This window comes from Lissotriton vulgaris, chromosome 5 (assembly GCF_964263255.1).
Source record: "Lissotriton vulgaris chromosome 5, aLisVul1.2, whole genome shotgun sequence".
NCBI lineage: Eukaryota > Metazoa > Chordata > Amphibia > Caudata > Salamandridae > Lissotriton > Lissotriton vulgaris.
This window is the reverse complement of record NC_141693.1, coordinates 354,218,239-354,241,915: the sequence shown is the minus strand read 5'-3', so window position 1 is coordinate 354,241,915 and position 23,677 is coordinate 354,218,239. Positions and strand designations below refer to the sequence as shown.

General features: G+C 46.5%; 1 protein-coding gene across 28 annotated transcripts in view; it reads left to right on the top strand.

Annotated features, from left to right (window-relative positions):
* EIF4G3 (eukaryotic translation initiation factor 4 gamma 3) overlaps positions 1 to 23,677 on the top strand; it is a 1,432,461-nt gene that overhangs the window by 1,398,027 nt on the left and 10,757 nt on the right. For all 28 annotated transcript variants that reach the window (XM_086921648.1, XM_086921654.1, XM_086921652.1 and 25 more), the window contains one exon: positions 16,052 to 16,133. In XM_086921648.1, the coding sequence (XP_086777774.1) occupies positions 16,052 to 16,133 (82 nt within the window). The remainder of the gene's footprint in view (positions 1 to 16,051; positions 16,134 to 23,677) is intronic.

Genomic DNA, 23,677 nt, shown 5'->3' with positions numbered 1-23,677 from the left:
CACTGTCCCCAGCATCCGAAGAGTGACCTCCGGTGGCAGATCGTTCTGCCACCGTGCCACCAAGACCGGGAACACTCTCCCCACCCACCTACGGCAGACCCAAGACCTGCTGACCGTCAGAAGACTCCTCAAGACCTGGCTTTTCGAGCAGTAGCAGCATCCCCCTTCGCCTTGAGACCCTCACGGGTAAGAAGTGCGCTTTACAAATGTTATGATTGATTGATTGATTGATTGAGTAAGCATCTGTTCTTGGCATGTAGAGCTGTAGATTTATATGCGCCCACCCACCTCCACTGGTACCTGTAGTTGTTGCAGTTCTTCCTACTTACATACATACACATGGCATTTCTGTTCTACACTTACGTACTCCATTCTCACCCTCTTCCGGGAAAACAATCTTAACAATGGTGTTGATGACCATCCGCACTATCACCGAAAGGAGGAGTCACCGTACTTAGTGACTGGAAAGACTTCTTCGAAGACAAAAACAGCCTGCAAACATCCGGACCCAACACTAGATGGTAGGAGTATGCAAACATGTGAATCTATAGCTCTACATGCCAAGAACAGATGCTTACTGGGTAAGTAACATTATCCTCCCTCAGGCCCATACTCAACCTTCAACCCCACAACAAATACATGCTCTGTGAACATTTCCACATGGTCACACTTCAGGGTGTGACCCCTCTGTTGCAGCAAGGAGACTTCTTGACCACCCTCGACTTGAAGAGCGCTGACTTTCATATTCTCATCCACCCCACCCATTGAAGGTCCTGAGGTTTGTGGGTAGTGTACACAATTATCGGTTCAAGGTGCTGCCTTTCTGATGGATACATCTGCCAGTGGATTCCTCACCTTGTGAATATCCCCTGCGTCAGCAACGTTCCGAAAATTTCGTAGCTTGTCACGCCGACGTGGATGACGTCACAGAAGCACGACATCGCGCGCGGCTCCGCTGACGTCACTGAATCCATAATAGGACCCCGTTGGCGTGATGACATCAGTTCCCTTTTTTACGCGTCGTCGACACTAACGTTTTTTTCTTGGGATCAACAGTAGCTCGTGTGTTACTTTGTTACTGTTCGAGTTAAAACGTGTTTCCTTTTGACATGTTTTCGAGGAAATCAGGGTTCAAGCCGTGTGGGGCATGCAGGAAGTTGATGTCGATCACGGGTCCGCACGAGGACTGCGTTTAGTGCCTTTTATCTGACCATTACGTCCAAGGATGCTCCAGCTGTAATAAAATGAACCCGAAGGCGCTGCGAGAGAGAGAGGCAAAGCTGCTTGTAGTGAAAATGAAGGAGAAGAGAGGTAGGAGATGTTAGAGATCCCGCTCGAAGTTGAGGTCGGCTTCGGGACATGCTTCTCGATCTAAGAAGAAGCACAAGAAGAAGCCGCATTGATCGGGACGTCGCTCTGGAAGAGAGTCGGATCCGAAGTCTCCGAGGCATCGACATCGGAAGGACTGTATCTCTCCTTCTCCTGTTCCATCGAATCCGGAGTCGCAAGGTGAGCCTTCTCCTGAGGCTTCTCCGGAGCATTCCCCGGCGCCGGCTTCGAATCCTTCTCCGGCGCCGTCACACTCTCCATCTCGAGAGGAGGTTGAAGCTCCATTGCCTGAAGGGTCTTCGATGCCGACGGATCTGCCCTCGGTCCGGTTGTCCCGACTCCGATTGTACCACGACAGGAGCAGCCTATGGGTCCATACCCACCCTTTCCAGGCCTGGGGCAAGACCTGATGCATTATTTGAATGCGATGTGCGACATCTTCTCAAGAGCCATGTACCCCTCTATGAGCACCATCTGGTCCCATGGGTCCAATGGCCTATAATCTGGGTGTTCCGCAGACTTATGCACAGGCACCGTTTTTGCCTTTAATGCCGACGACGCCTTCCTGGAATTTCCCGGTGCCGAGGTCATCGACGCTGACACCATCTTCTCCGGCTCCGATACCGTCTCGACCTCGTACATTCCAGACTGTGCCTCCAGATCCGAGCACGACACCGGCTCCATCAGAGTTGGTTGTAGCTCCATCGACGCCGATCCCGAGGATGAGGTCTAGGCGGGAGGCTCAAAGACTATTGGAGGAGCAAAGGTATCGAGCAGAGGAGATGGAGGAGGGAGAATTGCAAGAGTCTGAAGACTTGTTTGAAGAGCTTAAAGAGGCAAGTGGTCTGGAATTATCTCCGGAGTGGGAGCTTTCTTCGACGCCTGATGTCACATCAAAGGATGTTGTACCGTATCACACGGTCATTAGAAAAGCGGCTGAGCTCTTGGATTTGAATTTGCCTACTGTAGAGTTTAAATCTAACGGAGGTGCTTCATTCCCCTTCTTCGGTTGTAGAACCAATGCTGCCATTTAACGAGGCTTTTACTGAGCCACTTTTGGAGGTGTGGCATAAGCCCTTTTCTTCTCCTGCGGTATCAAGGACTGTTGCAAGAAGGAATAGGGTTGCTCCTGGGGAACCAGACTGTTTGTCTTCACATCCATCTCCTGAGAGTCTGGTAGTTCAGGCAGCCTGCTCCAAGAAATCTACCAGAGCTTTCCTCGGGTACCAAGTGATAGGGAGTCAAAGAAATGTGACCAATCAGCAAAAAAGGTTTTCTCATCAGCCAGCATGGCTTTAAAATCTACGAATGCGACATGCCTTCTGGGGCGTTATATTCACGCTCCTATGTGCTCCGCGAAGCAGTTGGTTCCCAAGATACCTGTAGAGGATAGACAGAACTTCACTGATGATCTAGCAGATACGCAAGCTGCCGCTCGCCAGGTAATCCAGAGCAATTTGGATGCGGCGGACTCTGTGGCAAGGGTCATGGGTTCATCTGTTGCCACTAGGAGGGCTGCTTGGCTGAAATCTTCTGAGTTTTCTCCTGATGTTCAGGCGACTTTGATAGATCTTCCTTTTAATGGATCGGGTCTGTTTGGAAAGAAGGCAGACGCGGCCTTGGAAAGGTTCAAAGACAGTAAGGCGACGGCTAGATCTCTAGGCCTACAAACCAGAGGATCTTCGAATAAGAGATTCAGAGGATTCGGAAGGTCTTCCTTTCGCTCTTACAAACAGCCACAGCCACAGCAGCAGCAGCAGAATTCCCTGTACAAATCCTACAGGGGCAGAAACCGGACCCGTGGTCGAGGTAGTCAAGCCTCCTCTTCCTCCTCCTCCTCCTCTTCCCACCCCCCTCCTGCCACGGCAAAGCAGCCCTAGATCCACCATTCTGGATCATGTCGGTCCTGTGGGGGGTCGGCTTACTCATTTTCTGCAAGATTGGGAATCGGTCACATCAGACCTTTGGGTTCTCAGTCTTGTAGAGAATGGATATGCTCTTCCCTTTTGGGAATTACCCCAAATTATCCTCCTTGCCAAGAAAAGGTGCGATAGCGGTGGTTCCGGAGCAGGAAAGGGGTCAGGGATGCTTCTCCCGGTATTTCCTGATCCCCAAAAAGGATGGCAGACTTCATCCAATCCTGGACCTCAGGATTTTGAACCTCTTTCTGAAGCAAGAGAAGTTCAAGATGCTCACCCTTGCGCAGGTTCTTCAAGCGCTGCAGCAAGAGGACTGGATGGTGTTGATCGACTTGCAGGATGCGTATTTCCACATTCCAATCCTGAAGTCACACAGGAAGTATCTCCGTTTTACGGTAGGATCACAACATTACCAGTTTTCGGTTCTTTCGTTTGGTCTTACTACTGCACCTCGAGTCTTCACCAAGGTGATGGCGGTGGTGACAACCCATCTCAGGAGGTCGGGGGTTCCAGTTTTCCCCTATCTGGACTACTGGCTCATCAAAGCGGAGTCGCCAGAGAAGGTGCTTAATCATCTGCAGATTACAACTCTGTTGTTGTACAGGTTGGGTTTCTCTATAAACCTGCCCAAATCTCACCTGGTGCCCTCTCAGCGCAACCTGTTCATATGTGCAGTACTGGATACTACTGTGTGTCGGGCATTCCCTCCTCCACAAAGGATTCTCGACACACAGGAAATGATTCCTTTATTTTACAATGGAGCGATTGTTCCAGTCCTGAAGGTCCTTCGTCTGCTCGGTCTGATAGCTTCCTATTTTCTGTTGGTCAACCATGCACGCTGGCACATGCGGGCACTCCAGTGGTGTCTCCGCAGGCAGTGGTATCAACACAACAGGAATCTCAGGGAGTCAGTGAGGATCTCTAGAGAAGCTGCGGCGGATCTATCTTGGTGGAGCGTGGAAGGCAATCTGTCTCCATGAAAGCCCTTTCATCTGCTCCATCGGTGGCCACAGTGATAACAGATGCATCCACCCTGGGGTGGGGTGCTCATGTGGGGGATCTGGAGGTCAAGGGTCTTTGGTCTCCAGAGGAAAGGTTGCTTCACATCAACCTTCTAGAGTTGCGGGCGATACCTTTAGTACTCAAGGCCTTTCTCCCTTTCCTTCGCGGTCAGTCGGTTCAAGTCCTAACGGACAACACTACCGCAATGTGGTATGTCAACAAACAGGGAGGAGTGGGATCGCATTGCCTTTGCAGAGAGGCTCTACGTCTCTGGTCCTGGGTTCAGGATCATTAGATTTGTCTGATGGCAAATCATCTGGCCGGAGTTCTGAACGTTCGTGCAGACAGTCTGTCGACAGTCCTCTGCCGACCATGAGTGGAGGCTTCACCCAGAGGTAGTTTGTCACGTCTTTCGGATGTGGGGAACTCCTCAGGTGGACTGGTTTGCCACTCAAGAGAACGCTCACTGCCCGTCATTCTGCAGTCTCCAGTATCCGATGCAGGGAGTTTTGGGGGACACGTTTCACTTGAGTTGGGGCTCACAACTCCTTTACGCGTTTACTCCCATACCCTTGATTCCACAGGTTCTGAGGAAGATTCGCCAAGACCGGGCCCAATTCATATTGATCGCCCCGGATTGGCCAAGAAGGGTGTGGTATACAGATCTTCTCCACCTCTCCTCGTGCCCTCCGCTCCGTTTTCCTCTCCGGGCAGACCTCCTCTTGCAGTCCCAGGGGCAAGTTCTACACCCCCACCTCTAGACCTTACACCTTCATGCCTGGAGATTGAACGGGGCAACTTGAATTCTTTTCTCTCCCTCCTGACGTGGTGGATGTTATTTTATCAGCCAGGCGGCACTCCACCAAGTATATCTATTCTTATAGGTGGTTCAAGTTTGTCTTATGGTGTGGAGAGAAGTCCATTGACCCCTTGAAGGTTCGCTTGTCCGATATTCTTCAGTTTGCACTCTCTTTGGCTCAGCAAGGATTTACTGTAGCGACAGTGAAATGTTATCTTTCAACTTTGTCGGCATTCCTTTGCCTGCAGGGTCAGCCGTCCTTATTCAAGTCACCTGTTGTTTTAAGGTTCTTAAAGGGCCTTACGAATAAATGTCCTCCCACTCCTTTTATTGTGCCTCAATGGGACTTGAATCTTGTCCTTACTTTTTTAATGGGTTCACCCTTCGAGCCCTTGCATAGGTGTCCCTTGAGGTTTTTATCATTTAAAACGGTCTTTCTGATTGAGATTACCTCGACAAGGAGGGTAAGTGAGCTTCAAGCTCTAAGTTCAAAACCCCCGTTCTTGACTATTCATGCTGAAAGAATGGCAGTCCGGACCAGGGCTGCTTTTCTGCCTAAGGTGGTAACTCCCTTCCATCTGGGGCAGTCCATTACCCTCCCTACCTTCTATCCTCCCCCTCACCCTTCCAAGGAGGAGGAGGCACTTCACCGACTGGACCCTAAGAGGGCGGTAAGCTCCTACCTTGACAGAACCAGGGAGTTCTGAATTGATGACCAACTCTTTGTGTGTTTTGTTGGCTGCAGGAAAGGCAGAGTGGTGCACAAGCGCACGCTGTCTAGATGGATTGTCTTGTGTATCAAGATATGCTACTCCCTGGCCGGTAAGGAACCTCCAGAAAGTTTGAGAGCTCATTCTACTAGGGCAAAGTCATCTACATCTGCCTTGTCTAGGGGTGTTCCTGTGGAGGACATTTGCTGGAAGGCAACTTGGGCCTCCCTCCACACTTTCACAAAGCATTATTGTTTAGATGCAAAGGTGAGGAGGGACGGACACTTTGCTCGTTCTGTCCTTCAGGACTTCTTAGTATAGAAGGGCTGACACCCTCCTCCGGGAGTGGGACTGCTGTGGGAATCTATTTACAAGGTGAGGAATCCACTGGCAGATGTATCCATCAGAAGAACAAGTTACTTGCCTTCGGTAACGCTTTTTCTGGTGAATACAGTATCTGCCTGTGGATTCCTCACTGACCCACCCGCCTCCCCGTTGTCCCCCCTTGTATACCTAAAATAGTTGCTATTGCTTTTGGGCATGTTGTTTTTAAGGCAATGTCTTATTTCTTTTTGCTCTACTGCACTGTCTTCACACTGGGTGTGTTACCTTGATTATTTTGTACTGTGTACACTGTGTGTATATATACTGTTGTCGGTCCATCCGTGTGCCTCGAGGGCACGGAAAAAAGGGAGGAACCGATGTCATCACGCCAACGGGGTCCTATTATAGATTCAGTGACGTCCGCGGAGCTGCACGCGATGCCGTGCTTCTGTGACGTAGTCTACGCCGGCGTGAAGAGCTACGAAAGAATTTTCCAAACGTTGCTGACGCAGGGGATATTCACAAGGTGAGGAATCCACAAGCAGATACTGTATCCACCAGAAAAAGTGTTACCGAAGGTAAGTAACTTGTTCTTTGGAGTCACACAGCCCCCAGGGTCTTCACCAAATGTTTAGACGTGGTAACCACTCACCTCAGGTGTGCGGGCATCCACATATTTCCTTACATCGACGACTGGCTGATCAAGAATGCCACTCAGCAGTAGATCCTGGCACACATGCAGACAACTTCACAAGTTGGGCTTCACGTTAAATATAGGCAAATCTCACCTTCAGCCCCTCCAGGTACTACCTTTTATTGGGGCTACTCAAGACTCGAGATTTGGGGATGGCTTACTCGAGCCTTGCCAGGGTCAATGCTTTCCAAAATCTGCTGCCTCTTTTTCGACCAGATGGTCAGTTTACGGTCAGGACAGTAATGCATTTCTTAGACATGATGGCATCTTGCATTGCTATAGTTCCTCATGCAAGGCTACACATGCATCCCTTCCAGCAGTGCCTAGTAGCAAAGTGGTCTCAGGCAGAGGGTCTGTGGGAGTATCTGGTATTTTTATGGGTCCGTACACATCGCTGTCTGCAGTGGTAGATCGCCAATTACCTGATGCAGAAATGGTCCTTTCTAGATTCAGTTCCGCAGAAGACCATCACCATGGATGTCTTGCTCACCGGATGGGGAGCACATCTGCAAGATCACACAATCCAGGGCTTGTGGACACCCACACAGCAGGGCCTCCACATCAACCACTTGGAGTTGCTGACCATTCAGCTTCTCGTAGAGAAAAGTTGTTTTACTCTGAACAAACAACACCGCAGCCATGTTTTACCTACAAAAGCAGGGGGCTTGCACTCTTCCCAGCTTTCTGCTCTAGCCCAGAACATCTGAAGGTGGGCGATACATCTCAAGGTACAGTTAATTATATAGTACATTCCGGGCCTGAACAACTACTTGGCGACCTGCTCAGCAGGACTCATTGACAACAAGTCCACAAGTAGCAACCCCAGACGCTACTCCTTTTCTTCCATTGTGAAGGTTTCCTCACATAGATCTGTTCACGAAAGAGCAAAATGCCTAAACTTTGCTGCCAGGTTACCACATCTGCGGTCCATGGGCAATGCACTGTGGATTAACGGGTCAGGGTTAGTTGCCTAAGCTTTTCCCCCTCTCCTAACATTCTTAGTCCGCAAGCTAAGGCAGGCATCTCTTACCTTCATCCTTGCAGCCCCAACCTGGGCTCACCAGCCTTGGTACCCCACTCTCTGGAGCTCTCTTTGTATTTCCTTATAAGAAGCTTCCCAACAGGCCCGGAGTTTCTCACGCAAAATGACAGAGCTCTCCGGCACCCCAGTCCAGAGCAGCTCAATCTTGTGATCTGACTTCTGAGGTCTTACATTTTGGTTATGTCAAACTATTGGAACATTGTATGTTCTTTCTTTGCGAAGCACGCCGGCCTACTACCAGAGCCTGCTAAATGGAGCCTTTCTTCCAAGTTCATCCAGATAGGGTGGTCCTCAGGACCAACCCCAAATTTCTCCCCAAGGTAGGTTCCAGTTTTCATCTCAATCAAAAGATTGAATTGCCAGTTTTCTTTCCATATCCAGAGTCTTTAGCAGAATGCACCTTACATGTCCTGGATGTCAAAAGGGCGTTAATGTATTATGTAGATATTCCAAAACCTGTTCGTAAAACACAACAGCTCTTCATGCCCTACTCCAAGCCACACAAGGGGGGTGCCATTTTCAAACCAGGGATTGCTCATTGGCTTGGCAAATGTATTGAAACTTAATATGATAGTTAAAAGATCCCTACCTGTCCTTCCCAAACCCCACTCCACTCGCAAGAAAGGGGCTTCTATGGCTTTCTTAGGGAAAATACCTCTAGCTGATATCTTTAAAGCAGCTTCTTAGTCCACTCCTCACACTTTTACTAAACATTACTATGTGGAAGTCTTGGCTAGACCTCAAGGTAGAGTTGGCCAGGCTGTCTTAAAGCGCACTGTTTCAGTCTAGCTGCACATGACACAAACAGAAAATGGTATTTACCCTGAAAGAATCTGTTTGTCGCATGTAGTGCTCTTAACTTTTCTTTGGTAGATCTCTATGCTTCATCCACATCTTCGTCCTCCTGGAGGAAAAGCTATCTAACTTAGGAGTCTGTGCCCATGTGCATTTCCTACAATCGGAGGAGTTGCCACACCTCATGACTCTAAAAGACTTGTTCGAATAAAAACAAGTTTCACACGTCCAAACTCAACACTAGATGGCAGGTGTTTGCACAGCTTAAAAAAGAGCACCAGCACATGCTGAACCCTATTAATCCACATCAACACTGGGCTTCCCCTTAAAAAAACTGCTGGCGTAACTATCCAGAATGTGAGAAGCAGAAATCGCTCTAATACCATAACCGGATAAGGACTTAGATAACTCTGCATCTTATCGCCCTTTTCAACCTTTAATGAAAATGTTAGCAATAAGGTTAGACCACCTTTCCCCCGGTTTGGGGGACTCTGACCAGATTGGCATCATAGGCAACCACCAGGGGGCTGATACCATCTGTCATCTTGCTCACTTGGTCGAAAAAGCAACATCCCAGCTCTTTTGCTATTACTCAGTGCTGACAAAGCATTCGACCAGGTGAGCTGAACCTGTCACAGCTGTCTTAAAATTCAATTTGGCCTACTCATTGCAGACAAAATCGTGGCAGTCTATACCTCTCCCATGGCGGCTGTCAGGGGCACTTGTCAATATACTGACCCCTCTAAACTTGCCTGGGGTTCTAGACCGGGATACCCTCTTTCCTCTTGTGATGTAGCTTCTATCCATGAAGATTTGGCAAACACAAGGTGTAATGGGTATATCATTCAAGGGCCGTACAAAACGTAAACGTATTTGCTGCAGACGTCCCTCTTACATGTACTCTAGAACCTTACCATCTTTGATACTGGTGCCCAATAAATTCTACTAATATCAGGATTTGGAAATGATTAAGAATAATTCCATATCCTTAATCTAACACCGCCCTTGGGCAATCTCCCACACTTTCAAACATAAGTACTTTTCCAGTGGGCTGCCACTTCCACTCAATGCCTGGGACTCAATATCACAAGCCATCTTGAGGGATGGACTAAGGCTAACTAGGCAGAATACCACAAAAATATTCTCAGAGACCTCAGAAGTTGGCCTCCACTATACTTATCGTGGCTGCGGCGTATTAATGTCATAAGAATGAATATCCTCCTAAGAATTATCTTAGCTATTTCAGGCTCTTCAAACCCTCATCTCCTCGCGCAATATTGTACTGCTATATGGGGTGTTAAAAAAAAAACCTGCATATCTATTAAATTGCTTTTCCTCTCCAAAGATAAGGGCGTACTGACCTGTCCAAATCTTATAGAACATTACGGGCCGGCCCATCTGCAGTACACCTCTGGAAGGGTGGTGAGAGAACGAGAATAGCTGGTTTCTATGGACCATGCAGTAGCATGCCATCCCTTGTGGGACATAACTTGGCTCTCTCAACATACTAGACCATAAAGCGCATATTTAGCCACACCAACTAAAACTGTCCTCGAGATATTTGATCATGTAGCTGTTATAAAAGGCCTCACCACCTTTCCCTCCCCTAATACTCCTATACCTATGTGTACCCCACATAATTTCCTGAATGATTAAATGGAGACTGTAGGAGCCTGAGAGACCTCTTTCGATGGGAGATCATCACATCCTTTGACCATTGTAAACAAGATTTCTAAAGCTCTGAGAAGTCCTGCCTTTGAGGTTAGATAGTCGGTCTTACACCCATTGAATACACTTGCCAACACATGACCACTCAAGAACTTTGAAAAGTTAGTCTACACATTTCCTAGCTCAAAGGATCTCTTACTGTGTTATCCAAGATTCTAAACCACCCATCCTTCACCCCTACCAAACTCATTGAGAAAGAGATTTGGGAGAAATCCTGACAACTAACTGGGAACAAATATGACAGGATATCCCTAAAATTCTTGGAAGCATTCCACAAAGAGAGTCCGCGTATAAAGTTATGTACCAATGGTACCTTTCCCTGGCGAGTCTGAAACTGGACATATCCATCCACATAGTCGATATGCGGGCATTGTGAATGTGAGACAGAAGACACCTTTCTTCATATATGGTGGTCCTGTGTACTAATCCAAATGTTCTGGAAAGAAACTATAGGGTATATTAAAGGGACTTTGGGTTACCCACTCCCAGCCGACCCAGAAATTTTCATCTTGGGAACACGTCCTTCGGACATGGTGGGTATGACTGGCTCTTACTTGTTAGCCACATGACGTGTGTAGCTTAACAACTCATTGCACTCTTTTAGAAGAAGAAAGATTCCCCCATCTAGAGCACTTTAGTTCTATAGGTTCTGGTAAACCGTGGCTATGTAACAAATTATGCACAAAATCTCCTGTTTGGAAAATACATTTGTTGGCAAATGGCATCTTTTGCTGGACTATCTCTCTGCAAGAATACCTATGGCGGCACAGACCTAGGGCTCTGCACCTGTTTGATTGATCTGGGCAGACTGGGACATAGATGTCCTCTATGGTGGATTAACCATCACTTCTCCCTCCACGCTAATAATTAAGATAACACACTACTCTTTCGGCTTCCTTTTCCTGACAACCGTTAACCTGGTCCTATTAGGTAATGCTGCACATCCATGTCTATGCTTTCATCCCGAGAATCCATCACCTCTCAAAACAGAAAAAATCCAGATCTCCAATCCTAGCAATATCCCAAACTTCTACTTCTGTTCCCTCCCACTTCTCTCCTTTTTGATTGGGACTGGATGAGGGCTGTTCCCGTTAATTTGTTTCCAGATTGTATACCACCTCTTCTCAATAATGTTTGACAAAACTAGCAGATAACGAGATACTATATGTTTGTCTCTTGCTTATCTAACAATTTATTGCATATTTGACATATTCAAGTTCCTACAAAAAACAATAAAAAGATTTGAAACAATAAATAGTAATGCAGTAGTAGATCTACAGAGATGACTTGCAGTGGTTTCAAGGACTGATAATGGTTTCATGACATTGTATGAGATAAAAATGCTAAATAATATATTAAAAGATGTACTAAATAGCTAATTTGCTGTGTTTTTTGTTGGCCCGTATATCCAGTGCTATCATTCTGTTTACGTAATGTAAAGGGTTTCAGATTTTTCCCTAAACAGCGAGGTAGAGGGAGATAATTATGGTTTACTGAAAATTTTGGGCAAGCCACCAGATATGGCCTTGTCCTTATTTGTAGTAGAGGTTCTTTTGAAGTGTGTACTTAAGATTCCTTGTGGTGATGTTTTAGCACATGTTGTACGACTGGTGCCAATCTGCTTGAATTCTCACGGACATTCGTTCTCAATTTAATGTTCTCCCTGTGATGCTCCTCTGTAGGAATTTTCCTAACATTGTTTCCTACTCCTAATTGATCTCTATAGAATTGTTTCTTGAAGTTCTTCCCTTTCAGCGCTGTAGGATCTCACCAGACATCATAGTAATCATACCCATACTGAATTTGTTTGTACTGTGCTGAGGTTTAGCCTCCTAACCATGACTGTCATTTTTAGTGCCTGCAAGGGTCACTTCAAAGAGTTTGCCACCCTGAGTAAAAGTGAAATTGTGACCTTTGTTCCTTTTCCTGACATTATGACAGTATTTTCTGTGGGCAGTAAAGCGCTGTTGCCTGGGATCCCCTCTTTCTACCCTGGACTGACATCTACAAAACTGCCCCATGGGTTTAGTGTTCTACACATTTCTGTAGAAATGCTCCCAAGGATCTCTCTTTTCCGTGGTTGTAGGTCGTCCCCTTGACAATTTTCCCATCATACCAAGACAAAAGGTTCTGTAAAGTATTCCGAAAGGTTAGACTCCTACCTATAGGCTGAGCTGTGTAGGAATGCTGCTCAACACTCAGCTTAGTCTCTCAAGCAATATACTTAAAGATTGATCCCCTGCCCTATATCCAAGCTGTTACAGAATGCTCTCAGAGCAAAACTACCTTGACCTACTGCTGAGCTGAAGGAAATACATTTTGCACATAGAACAACCCTCATGGAAGAGCCTCCCTGTTTGTTAATGCGTAGAAGAAGCTCCCGTTCATATCAATAGTGTGAATAAGTGCCCCGCACAGGATTGGTCCACTCCTCCTAGGTTGGATATCTTCCTACTAAAAGATCAGGAGTTCCAGGAGCGGTTTGGGGAACGTTTGGACCTCTACTTTGAAGAAAATGTGGGCTCGGTTAAATTTCACTGTACCCTCTGGGAGGCATTCAAGACCGTGGCCAGGGATTTTGTGCAGGCGAAGGAAGGCAAAGCAAGCTCGTTGATGGTCTAGAAACTGAAATTCATGACTTAGAATGCTCTAGGGGGGAAACACAGGAGCAGAAACGGGAACTGAGACACAAACTACGACTTAAAGAAAAAGAACTGAGGAGTGTGTTAACCGACCAGGTGAGGTCGCATGCCCTTGCTACACAGCGGCGTGTCTATGATCTGGGAGATAAAGCGAATAGGATTGATAGCATGGCTTGAGAAGCGCGATAGGAACCGCAACTGGGTTCCGGGAATCCGGCAGGCAGATGCGGCCATGCGGGATACCAGTGCAGGAATAGCTGAGGCGTTTGCACACTACTATGAAACCATCAACCAGCCGCACACTATGAAGCGGACGGAGGAATGTGCCAACTTCCTATGTGACATACCCCTCTCGACATTGGACCCTGATGATAGGGACCTTTTGGAATCCGACATAACAGTAGAGGAGGTAGAAGCGGCCATGGGTGATTTGCAGGCAGGGAAGGCACCAGGACCCAACGGGTTTCCAGCGGAGGCATTCCGGTGTGTATCGGGACGGGTCACCCCACATATGCTAACAATTTTTAACGAAGCCAAGGCGAAAGAGGTGCTCCCCAGTGATCTGCGCTCTGCTACGATAGTATTTATACATAAGTCTGGTAAACCACAAGATTCGTGTAGCTCCTATAGGCCCATTTCCCTTCTTAATTTTGAAACCAAAGTCCTGGACAAGATTCTGGCCACTAGACTGGGAGCCGTGATTCAGTCCTTGATCCATCCGGACCAGTCGGGCTTCATGCCCCACAGAAATACTAGACTCAACCTGCGGCGATAGTTCTGGGTGCTACAGGTGGTGTCCACACGCCCTGATGTGCCGGCAGCTCTTCTGTCATTAGGCGCTCATATGGCCTTTGACAGTATGGAATGGCAACATATATATATGCGGTTTAGGCCAGACTGGGCTTTGGGGATACCTTCAGGGTGTGGGTGAAGCTCCTATACACTGCACCGCTTGCGAGGGTCCGCGTGAACGGCGCCCTCTCCAGGGAGTTCAAATTGGGGGTTGGGGGGGGGGGGGGGGTACGAGGCAGGGCTGTCCGCATTCCCCAACGTTGTTTGCCCTGGCTCTTGAGCCATTGGCAGCGTGGGTACGACTGATCCCACGGCCGAGGCATCGACTTAGAGGGCGACAGGGAGGAGCGTATCTCGTTATACGCGGATGATGTGTTATTATATGTGCGGGAGCCGACGGTCTCCACTCCACGACTTATGTTGATGCTGCAGTCGTTTGGAGAGTACTCTGGTTATCCCATCAACTGGGACAAATACATGGGTCACTAGTTGTCAGGACCTCCTCTGGATTTAGATGGGGATTGTAGGGGGCTGGTATGGAAAGAGACCTTCCGATACCTGGGTATTTGGATCACGGCGTCAGAGGAAGAGTTCATATGTTTGAATATACAGGCCCAGCTGGAGCGACTACGTGGAGATGTGGCACATAGGATAGCTCTCCCGCTCTCCTTGATGGGTTGTGCCGTTCTATTCAAAATGATGACCCTGCCCCGCCTGCTCTGTTTTGCAAAGTACCCCCTTCCTGGTCCCTGAGATGATCTTCCGGATCATAGACTCGGAGCTCCGTACATTGCTTTGGGGAGGCGGAAGTTCGAGAATTGCCCTAAAGAAGCTTTAACGAGGGGTATACGAGGGAGGGCTGCCTGTCCCGGATATTAGGCTCTACTACTGGGCGGCGCAGTTGGTGAACGTTAACTGGTGGGTGTTCGCCCCGATGGATGAACCAGCATATAGAGTAGACCGTATGGTCTTAGGTAGAGGCACTTAACTAGATGCGCTATATCGCAGGTCCAGATGTAGACCGCGTCTGCTGCCTCTGATGGCAGCGGTGGTGGTGGTCTGGAGGAAAGCGACAAAATTGTTGGGATGGGAGGCGAAACTCACGGCTCAAACCCCACTGTGGACGGGGGACTACCTTGCCGAAGTATCGAAACTGAAGTGCCCTAGCAAGTGGTCCCTGATTGGCATTGACGTACTGGGGGACTTATGGAAAAGAGGGGCAATGTTAGATTTCTCTACTTTGCAGAAGGATTTCCAGATTGGGGGGGGGGGGTGTATTTCTCCACTATCAGCAACTCAAACATGCCGTCCTTCGACATATCCAGCATGGAGATCAGCTACCGGACTATGCCCCGTTAGAAGATAGGCTATTGTTAGACCCGATGATAGACAAGGCCATTTCCCTCACGTACAAAAAACGTAACAACAACTTGCCTGATATCTTGGGGACAATCCGAGAAAAGTGGGAATCTGACATTGGGTTACTGGAGGAAGATGATTGGAGAGAGGCCCTGCAGAGCCCCCGGGAAGTGGCCATTCGTGCAAGGTTTAGGTTGGTTCAGTTGCGCATCCTGCACTGCTCCTACAACCCCCGCACGACACAATATCGCATTGGGTATGTGGATTCACAGTTCTGTCTGCGAGGCTGTGGTGAAGAGGGTACCTTCTTCCACATTTTGTGGGACTGTGCCAGGATCTGAGCGTATTGGTCCAGCTTGGCAGACATTATGTCCGAGGTGATTGGGGCGGAGGTCCCGATGGCACATCCTGGGAGTGACAAGTGATACCACTTGGCCTAAATGGGATAAGATTTGGTTGGCATTAGCAAGCATGGTCGCCAAGCGAAATACAGCCAGGTTATGGGGCAGTGATGTAATGCCGACTATGGAAGAATGGGGTCATGACTTAGACTGGTGCCAAAGGGCTGAAAGAGTGATCTACAAAAGCAGGGGGTGTCCCAGGAAGTGGGAAAATATATGGGGGGCGTGGAGAAGATACAGAGGGGAGGGGATGGATACTCAATCTGTTTCTGCGCCGATCTGATGGTTTGTACGGATTTAAGACTGATTGTACAGATCATGATGTTCGCATTGACTTTTGGTATTTGTCGCCTGTATGTTCAACTACCATCAATTGCTATGTGCTTTGTCATTGTCAACAGAGCCTGTTATCTTAATAAAAAGATTTCCACAAAAAAAATAGTGTGAATATGTTTATCACTGTTGAAACTTTTACCAAGGGCTGCTAATGTGTCTTTGTGTACTCTTGATTTCAGGCTAATCTAGATGAATTTCAGATGAGTTCACCTACATTCCTTAGAGCTTTAATGACAGCGGTCTGCAGTGCTGCTATTATCGGTGAGTAACTTGCGATTTCTCTTTTTTTAATGAAACGTGTGTATGCACAAGAGGGAGGGTTTTGGAACCAGACATGATGATATGACCATCTCTTGTCTTTTGAACCTTAACTTAAAAAGCAACTTGTTACCTTACCAAAATGTTTTCTGATATTTATATGTTTTAATCTAAAATGTAAAGACCAAAATGATCACATCTGTAAATTGAAGTTAACAAATGAAACCATATCCACCTTGCTTTTCTCCCTTTTTGCTTTCTTACATTTGTTTTATCATATGATTTAACAAGCATATACTCCTTTTCACACTTAATTTTTCTGGATTACCAATTGCATCGTCAGTATGTTTACATAATGTTTGTTTATCTTCTAGCTCAAGACCAGAAACAAATCTGTTATTACATTTGTTCGTATTTTAAATAAAAAATGTAGCGATTTTTTTTTTTTTTAAGTTGTAAGCCTTTTTATCGCCTGTATTTTTCTCTAAAATGGGGGCGGGGAGGAATGGGGAATAAAATCATAATAAATACTCCTAAATTTGCTAATGCACCAAATTTCAAATAGAGGTGATCCTCCCCAATTAGCCAGTTCCCAAACCCCTTCTCCCCCTCAAGAAACACAGAAAACAAAAAATGCTTTTTAACATCCCAAAAATGACTGCATGTCACACTATAACTTGGGGATGCATTATTAGTAGTGCTGTAAACACCTCTTGACCCCTCCCTCCATAAATTGGGTGTTTTTTCAACTGCATAATTTTTACAGCAAAAACAGACTCATCATAGGTATGCTTAAGCCTGCTGTATTTGTTGTTTAACTCACTTATGTATAATTTGAGTTTTTACTTGTACTTCAAACCTCAGAATCCTTGTCTTTTGAATTCGTGCAGGTATCAGACTGGATCCAGAACCTTTCCTAGTAATTGCTCCTGCAACGTCGTCACATTCCATGGTGACCTCGTACTGTTTCTGGAAGTGATAGCCCGGAACCATATATAGGAGCTGCACTTGTGCACTGACATTTGCTTTTTTCAGCTTCTGAAGGTCCACTTCCAGACTTTTGTCAGTTTTGCCAGCTCAAAAATCGTTTTCATTCCAGTGTAGTAGGGAAATGTACTCCCAAAGACCACTACTAGATTCAAACTGTGCCCCAACTGCAGGAAGGAGATGTTCGTTAGAGATCTGCACAACATCTGCCTTTGATATCTAGGGTCTAATCACAACGCTAACTTCTACGACAGTTGCTCCTTGATGCATTCAAAAGCTATCAGGGCGCAGGAGGTAAAACTGTACATCACTGAGCACAAGAAAAGTGTGGCCCCAAGCCACAATCTCAATTCCACTATAAATCATTGGGCTGCCACTCCTGTTCCAGGTCCAAGTCCTGCTCAAAATCTGTGTTCTCTAGTAGTTTAAAGGCAAAGTCAAAAGACAAGTTGTGCCATAAATGTATGTCCAGATGGGGCTGTTCTATCTCTCATCAAGCCCACTCCAAGGGGAAGTTATGCAGTCATCACTAGAAGGACTAAACATAGCCCTCATCTTCCAAGTCAGAGCTAATCCTGTGACTGACCCAGCATGTTCAGAGTTCCCTAAGCAGTCATAAATCCTGCAGCAATCAGAGGACCTCAATGAGGCCATACTGCATCTTCTCTGGATGGTGCAGGCTCTCTCTGAAGTGCATCCAGGCCCAATGAATAGCAGGATCTCCCAGTTGGATTTCCACTGACAGGGCCAACCCTGGTACCTACTGACCCATTGGGCCATTGACCCATTGGGCCCCTCCCTAGCTCCCAAACTGCATATGCTTGTACCTTCATGCCACGCCCATTGGAAACGGCCTCTGCTTCATTGGTGGCTGTTCAAGATCCAACCTCAACAACTTTATCAGATTTGTGGCCAATGTTACCCAGTCCTAGCCGATGTTAAGTTATGATGAAACCAAGGCGCAGTTCGCCACTTAGGAGGATTTCACAGAAATAACACTCCTTCTAAATTAACTCTTCAACCATTGCGACTGAAGACCTTATGTCGAACAGATTTAAATGCCATCCAGGGCCTTCAAAACATTTTGCAGGATGTCAAGTAGGCAAATAATTTACATAAAACTAGTGGCCTAGATACATTCTCTGAGACGGAGTTGAATTCACCACCATCGACCGCTAGACTGTAGAGTACCTCTTTTGGGCAAAGCCACAGAAGTGTTAGAAAGTTACCCACAACAGTGACCAAGGTCAAACCTATTGATCACGGTCTTCCAGTCTTGGCCTATTATTTCAGAGTCCTTGCAACCCTTAACTCAAGCTTTGGCAATGATATTGATGTTGAAGTGGTCCAAGTTGTAAGCCACCCTGCAGCTAAGTATAATTAGCCTGCCCCTTGATACCTGGCCTTTCTGACCCAGCAGCCTAAGACCTTGGTCTTTCACCAGCATGGTCAGCCCATCACATTCTATCTGCCAGTTTGGCTTTGAGATTGCTGAACAATATCTGCTTGGTTTGAACTATACACATGTTGGCTGGAACATGACCAGGGAAATTGTGCCTGCTGTTCAAGAGGAGTTCCATAATGTTATTGCACAAACAATTCAAAATGGACAGAATGTGGTTAGGTATGTGTTGAGAGCCAGTGTAGATACAAGTCCGACCATCAGCACCAGTGCGATGTTCAGACATCATACCTGGATGTACTTCACAAGACTTTCTAGTTACATACAAGCTTCCCTTTTGGCCCTGCCATTAGATGACTCACAACTTTTTGGAGAAAAAGGTGATTCTGCATTGAAGCACTTCAAAGGACAGCTGTGCTGTGGCCTCCTGCTTGGACTTGCTACTACCATCTGTCAATTCCCCCAATAATATAGAAAACTCAGATGATACTCTTGGGGTCTCCCCTCTCAGAAAGTGCCACAGCTTATGTAGCCTTTTTGTGGCTTCAGAGGCTGTGATGATGGCTAAGGCTTGGTTACCAGCAAGGAGAGCATCAGTTCAACTGGCATGCAGTTACCGAAGACCAGCGGGTGCTGCTGTATTTTCAAAAAGGTTAAGCTCTCACTTTTACATCCGTTCCCACTTACTTCATCCTTGCATAAAGTTGTCAGTCACTACTGACCCTAGCGAGAGTTCCGGAGGTGGAGCGGGGCATGGGGTGTTACTTCCACCAGTTTTTGATGCTCAATTTCTGGACACCTTCCCTCAGAAGGACAATCTGAAGATGTTGACTTTGACTTATGTCATCTCTGCCCTGGATTCTTTTGACTGGATGGTGTCCATGGACTTGCAGGACCTGTACTTTGTTGTGCAGTCTGGCGCTTCTAGGGCGCTCTGATCGCCAGATGTGGAGTGATATTACACTATGCTTGAGCTCATCCTGGAAGAGAAGAGGGAGACAGCAACAGCTATCCTCGGGGAAAGAGAGCTGACTTCTTCCTTCATGATTAACACAGCAATGAATGCTTCGAATACAGGTTTCCCTAACTTGCAAGAGGAACTGAAATAAGAAGACAAGGATGGCTAAAGTCTGCAGCCTTCTGTCCTGAGGTGCAAACAAAGTTTTTTTACATGCCTTTCGATGGCCTTACTCTTTTTGGTAAACATGTCGATGAGGCTTCTCCAGAACTTAAAAATAGATACTGCCAAGGCTTTCGGTCTTTTACAGTATGGTAGATTTGGATCATTTAATTATCATGACGCACAAAGATCACAAAATGTCAGAGGCAGATCAAATCAATATGGAAATCAACATTCATATTATCCTCAAAGGCAACCCAGATACAAGCAAGGACTGATACAACCGCAATGAAACTCAGTCTTATGGGAAATCACCAGGAAGAAAGGAGTGGCTGTCAATTGCATACCAATGACAATCTGAAGAAAGCTTGACTCTGCCCTTGAACCCTCTTCCATTTTGAAATCAAAATTTGAGGCGGCAAATTTTGCTCCCACTTCAGAGACTTCAACATCAGACAAATGGATGAGGCAAATTGTTCTTTAACGTCTTACATTGGAGTTCATTCAGAGACCTCCTGTAAACCCACCCAAGAAAGAACATCATCTCTATTGAAGGAGCTTCAGCAGGAAATTCTCTTCCCCCTCTATCAAAGGGGCTATAGAAATTGTCCCCAGTCTGAAAAAAAACCAAGGATTTTATACTCTGGGTGTTTTCTAATCAAAAAGAAAATGAGTCAGTGGAGACCAATCCTAGATCTCGACCAGTTAAGCAAATGTTTGTAATAACAGTCTTTTTAGATGATAACTCTGCAAGACGTCCTCCTGATGATGCAAAAAAATGTTTTTATGACCACTTTGCGCTTTGGAATGCATACTTCCACATACCCATTCACAAAAAACACAGAAAAAATATCTGTATATCTGATTGTTTGTAGCAAGGCAACACTACCAGTTCAAAGAACTTCCTTTCAGACTCAAGTCAACGCCTTGAACATTTACCAAATGACTTACTTCAGTAGCTGGCTTCCTCAGATGAGAGGTCATTGAGTGTTCCCATTCCTTGATGACTTGCTCATCACAGCACTATCAGAGGAAGAGGCAAAAGCTTATACACTAGTCTTCTTCAATCCCTTCCAGAGACTTGGCCTCACACTGAACAAAGAGAAAGCATTATTAGAGCCCCAGATAAAGATCCAGTTCTGGGGTGCACTAATAAACACACACTTGGGAAAGGCTTTTTCCATCAAAGGAAAGTCTGAAGAAGGTGTGGCAAGGAAAATCTCGCAGTGAGACAATACAAGTCATTGTTGGGCATAAGGGCATCATGTATAGGCATGTCCCATTTTGCAGGCTTCGTAGGAGACCTCTCCAACAAGAATTGGATGTTCGAGGCATATGAGCTGCTGATTCTACACTATGCATTAGATCGCCACCTGGTGTTGGGCTCGGATGATTGCATGTTGTTGTCGTCTTGGAAGAAGTCTTTTGTAGTCACAGGACCGGCGACACAGCATGCAGAGATCAGCTCCGGAACCAGTGGATATCTTCGACGAGAAGGTTCCGCTCGTTCCAGAAGAGGATTCAGATGATCTCCAGATCGTATCAGAGGCAGACGACTCAGATGATTACATACCATCGGGTCAGCTCGTGAGTACTACTGCCCCTGCACCACACACAGCACCCAGATCGAAGGCAACGGTCAACACTCCGCCTCCGGGGCCCAGTCGCGACCGAAAAACCACTTCGACAGCCCCGCCATCGAGCCCGGCTCCGAAGAAACTAACTAAGCCTTCCGGTACCTCGGTACCAAGCAAGCCGCATGTGCCGATCCCACCAGCTCCCTCGGCACCGAAACCAAAAGAAGTCTCGGCTCCGAAACCGTCGACTTCTAAAGACAAGGGTACGAAGCCAGCGTCCGACGCCTCGAAGCCGACGAGACCAGCTTCCATTCCGAAGACATCGTCTGCGGTGCCGAAACCGACAAGGCCTGATTCCGACGCGTCCAAGACCTCGAAACAGCCTACGACACCGAAAACAACACCCTCGGTGTCAAAAACTACACCAAAGGACACTGTAACAACTCCTAAGGCTAAAGACAAGCAGCAACCTCGCCCGGCACCGAATAAATCGGCGCCGACAAAGGTTTCTCAAACAGAAGAACTTTTCCAGCCAGATCCTCTGCAAAAGAAGATCTACATCAACCCCAAGACAGTTCAGGTGTCTACCACACCACATAAGAAGAGGAAGGCAGATGAACCACCCACTACTGTGGTTCCTGCAAAGAAGAAGGACTCTGCCACATTCCCTATGCACCCTTCTTCACCTATACTTCTTTCTCCTTCATCTCCTGCTCCTCTTAACAATTCACCAGAGATTTCTCCTTCACATTCTCCTCTTTTGTCACCACACTCACCTCAAAATGATGATGAGTATAGTTTAGGAGGAGGGATAGACCCAGATGAGCCTTTACCATACCCTACAGGTGACAGTCTGGGAGTACCCAAACCCACAGGATATACCAGACATTCCTGAATCAGTCATACCCATCAAAGCCTTCTCCCTCACAAGATAACATTGGCTTTGGGCACCTATTAAACAGAGCTGCCATTGACCACGGGGCCACTATGCACTCTGGCGAAGCAGAGGAAGATTTCCCATTAGATACATTTGAACAATCACGGAGATCTGTTCAAATTCTTCCTATGATTAAATGGGTCATCAAACATGCTCCAGAAATTTTTAAAGACCCTGTACGTACTAGAATTTTAAACCCTAGGATTGAGAAAAAATATAGGCCTGCACCTGCAGATCCAGCCTACATTAAAGGGCAACTAACATTAGATTCCCTAGTCGTCTCCAATGCTAGGAAGAGAGCAAACTCACAAACTTCAGGTGAGGCACCTCCACCTGATAAAGAATCCAAGGTCATAGATGCCTCAGGCAAAAGAATAGCCGCACAAGCTACCAACATATGGCGTATACCTAATACACAAGCCCTCCTTTCCCGATATGATAGGGCTCATTATGATCAGTTAGAGAAACTGCTAGACCATCTACCTGATCAATATAAGGCACAAGCAAATGATCTTATACAGGAAGGCAAACTAATTTCTAATGCCTCAATTAAGTGCGCACTAGACGTTGCCGATACTGCATCTTGAGCTGTAAATACTAGTGTAGTACTTAGAAGACTCTACACAAATGTGAATTGCAATTCCTCACATGGAAAACCGCTTTCCTTATTTCTATCACCTCTCTTAGAAGAGTAAGTGAGATACAAGCTTTAACTATACAAGAACCTTTCTTGCAACTACATCGTAACAAAGTTGTTCTAAGAACTAATCCTAAATTCCTTCCAAAGTTAATTACTCCTTTTCATTTAAACCAATCCGTAGAGTTACCAGTGTTTTTCCAAAACCCGGACTCTGTAGCAGAAAGAGCTCTACACACTCTAGACGTTAAAAGAGCTCTTCTCTACTATATAGATAGGACTACATCTTTTCGGAAGACAAAACAATTATTTGTATCTTTCTCTCCACCTCATAAAGGCAACCCCATCTCTAAGGGTGGAATTGCAAGGTGGATTGTAAAATGTATACAAGCCTGCTATCAAAAAGCAAAACATACATTAATCGTTCCTCCTAGAGTGCACTCCACACGCAAGCTAGGAGCTTCCATGGCTTTCTTAGGGAACATCCCCTTAGAAGACATATGCAAGGCAGCAACATGGTCTACAACTCACACCTTCACTAAACACTACTGTGTTGATGTGCAAGCCAAACAGCAAGCTGCAGTAGGCCAAGCTGTTCTTAAAACTCTTTCAAACAACTGCAACAGATACAGGTGACCACCGCTAGGGGAGACACTGCTGCACAATCGATGCATAGTGTAGTATCTGCAGCTCATATGCCTCGAACGGAAAATGCTACCCACCAGTATGCATCTGTTCTTGGCATGTAGAGCTGCAGATCATTACACGCCCTCCCGCCTCCTCGGGACTTGTATCTGTTCCAGTTTCTATCTTACTTAGATGCACACGCATGGACATCTTTTCTTTACTTCTACTACCTCCATCATTTCCCATCACGGCGAAAAACA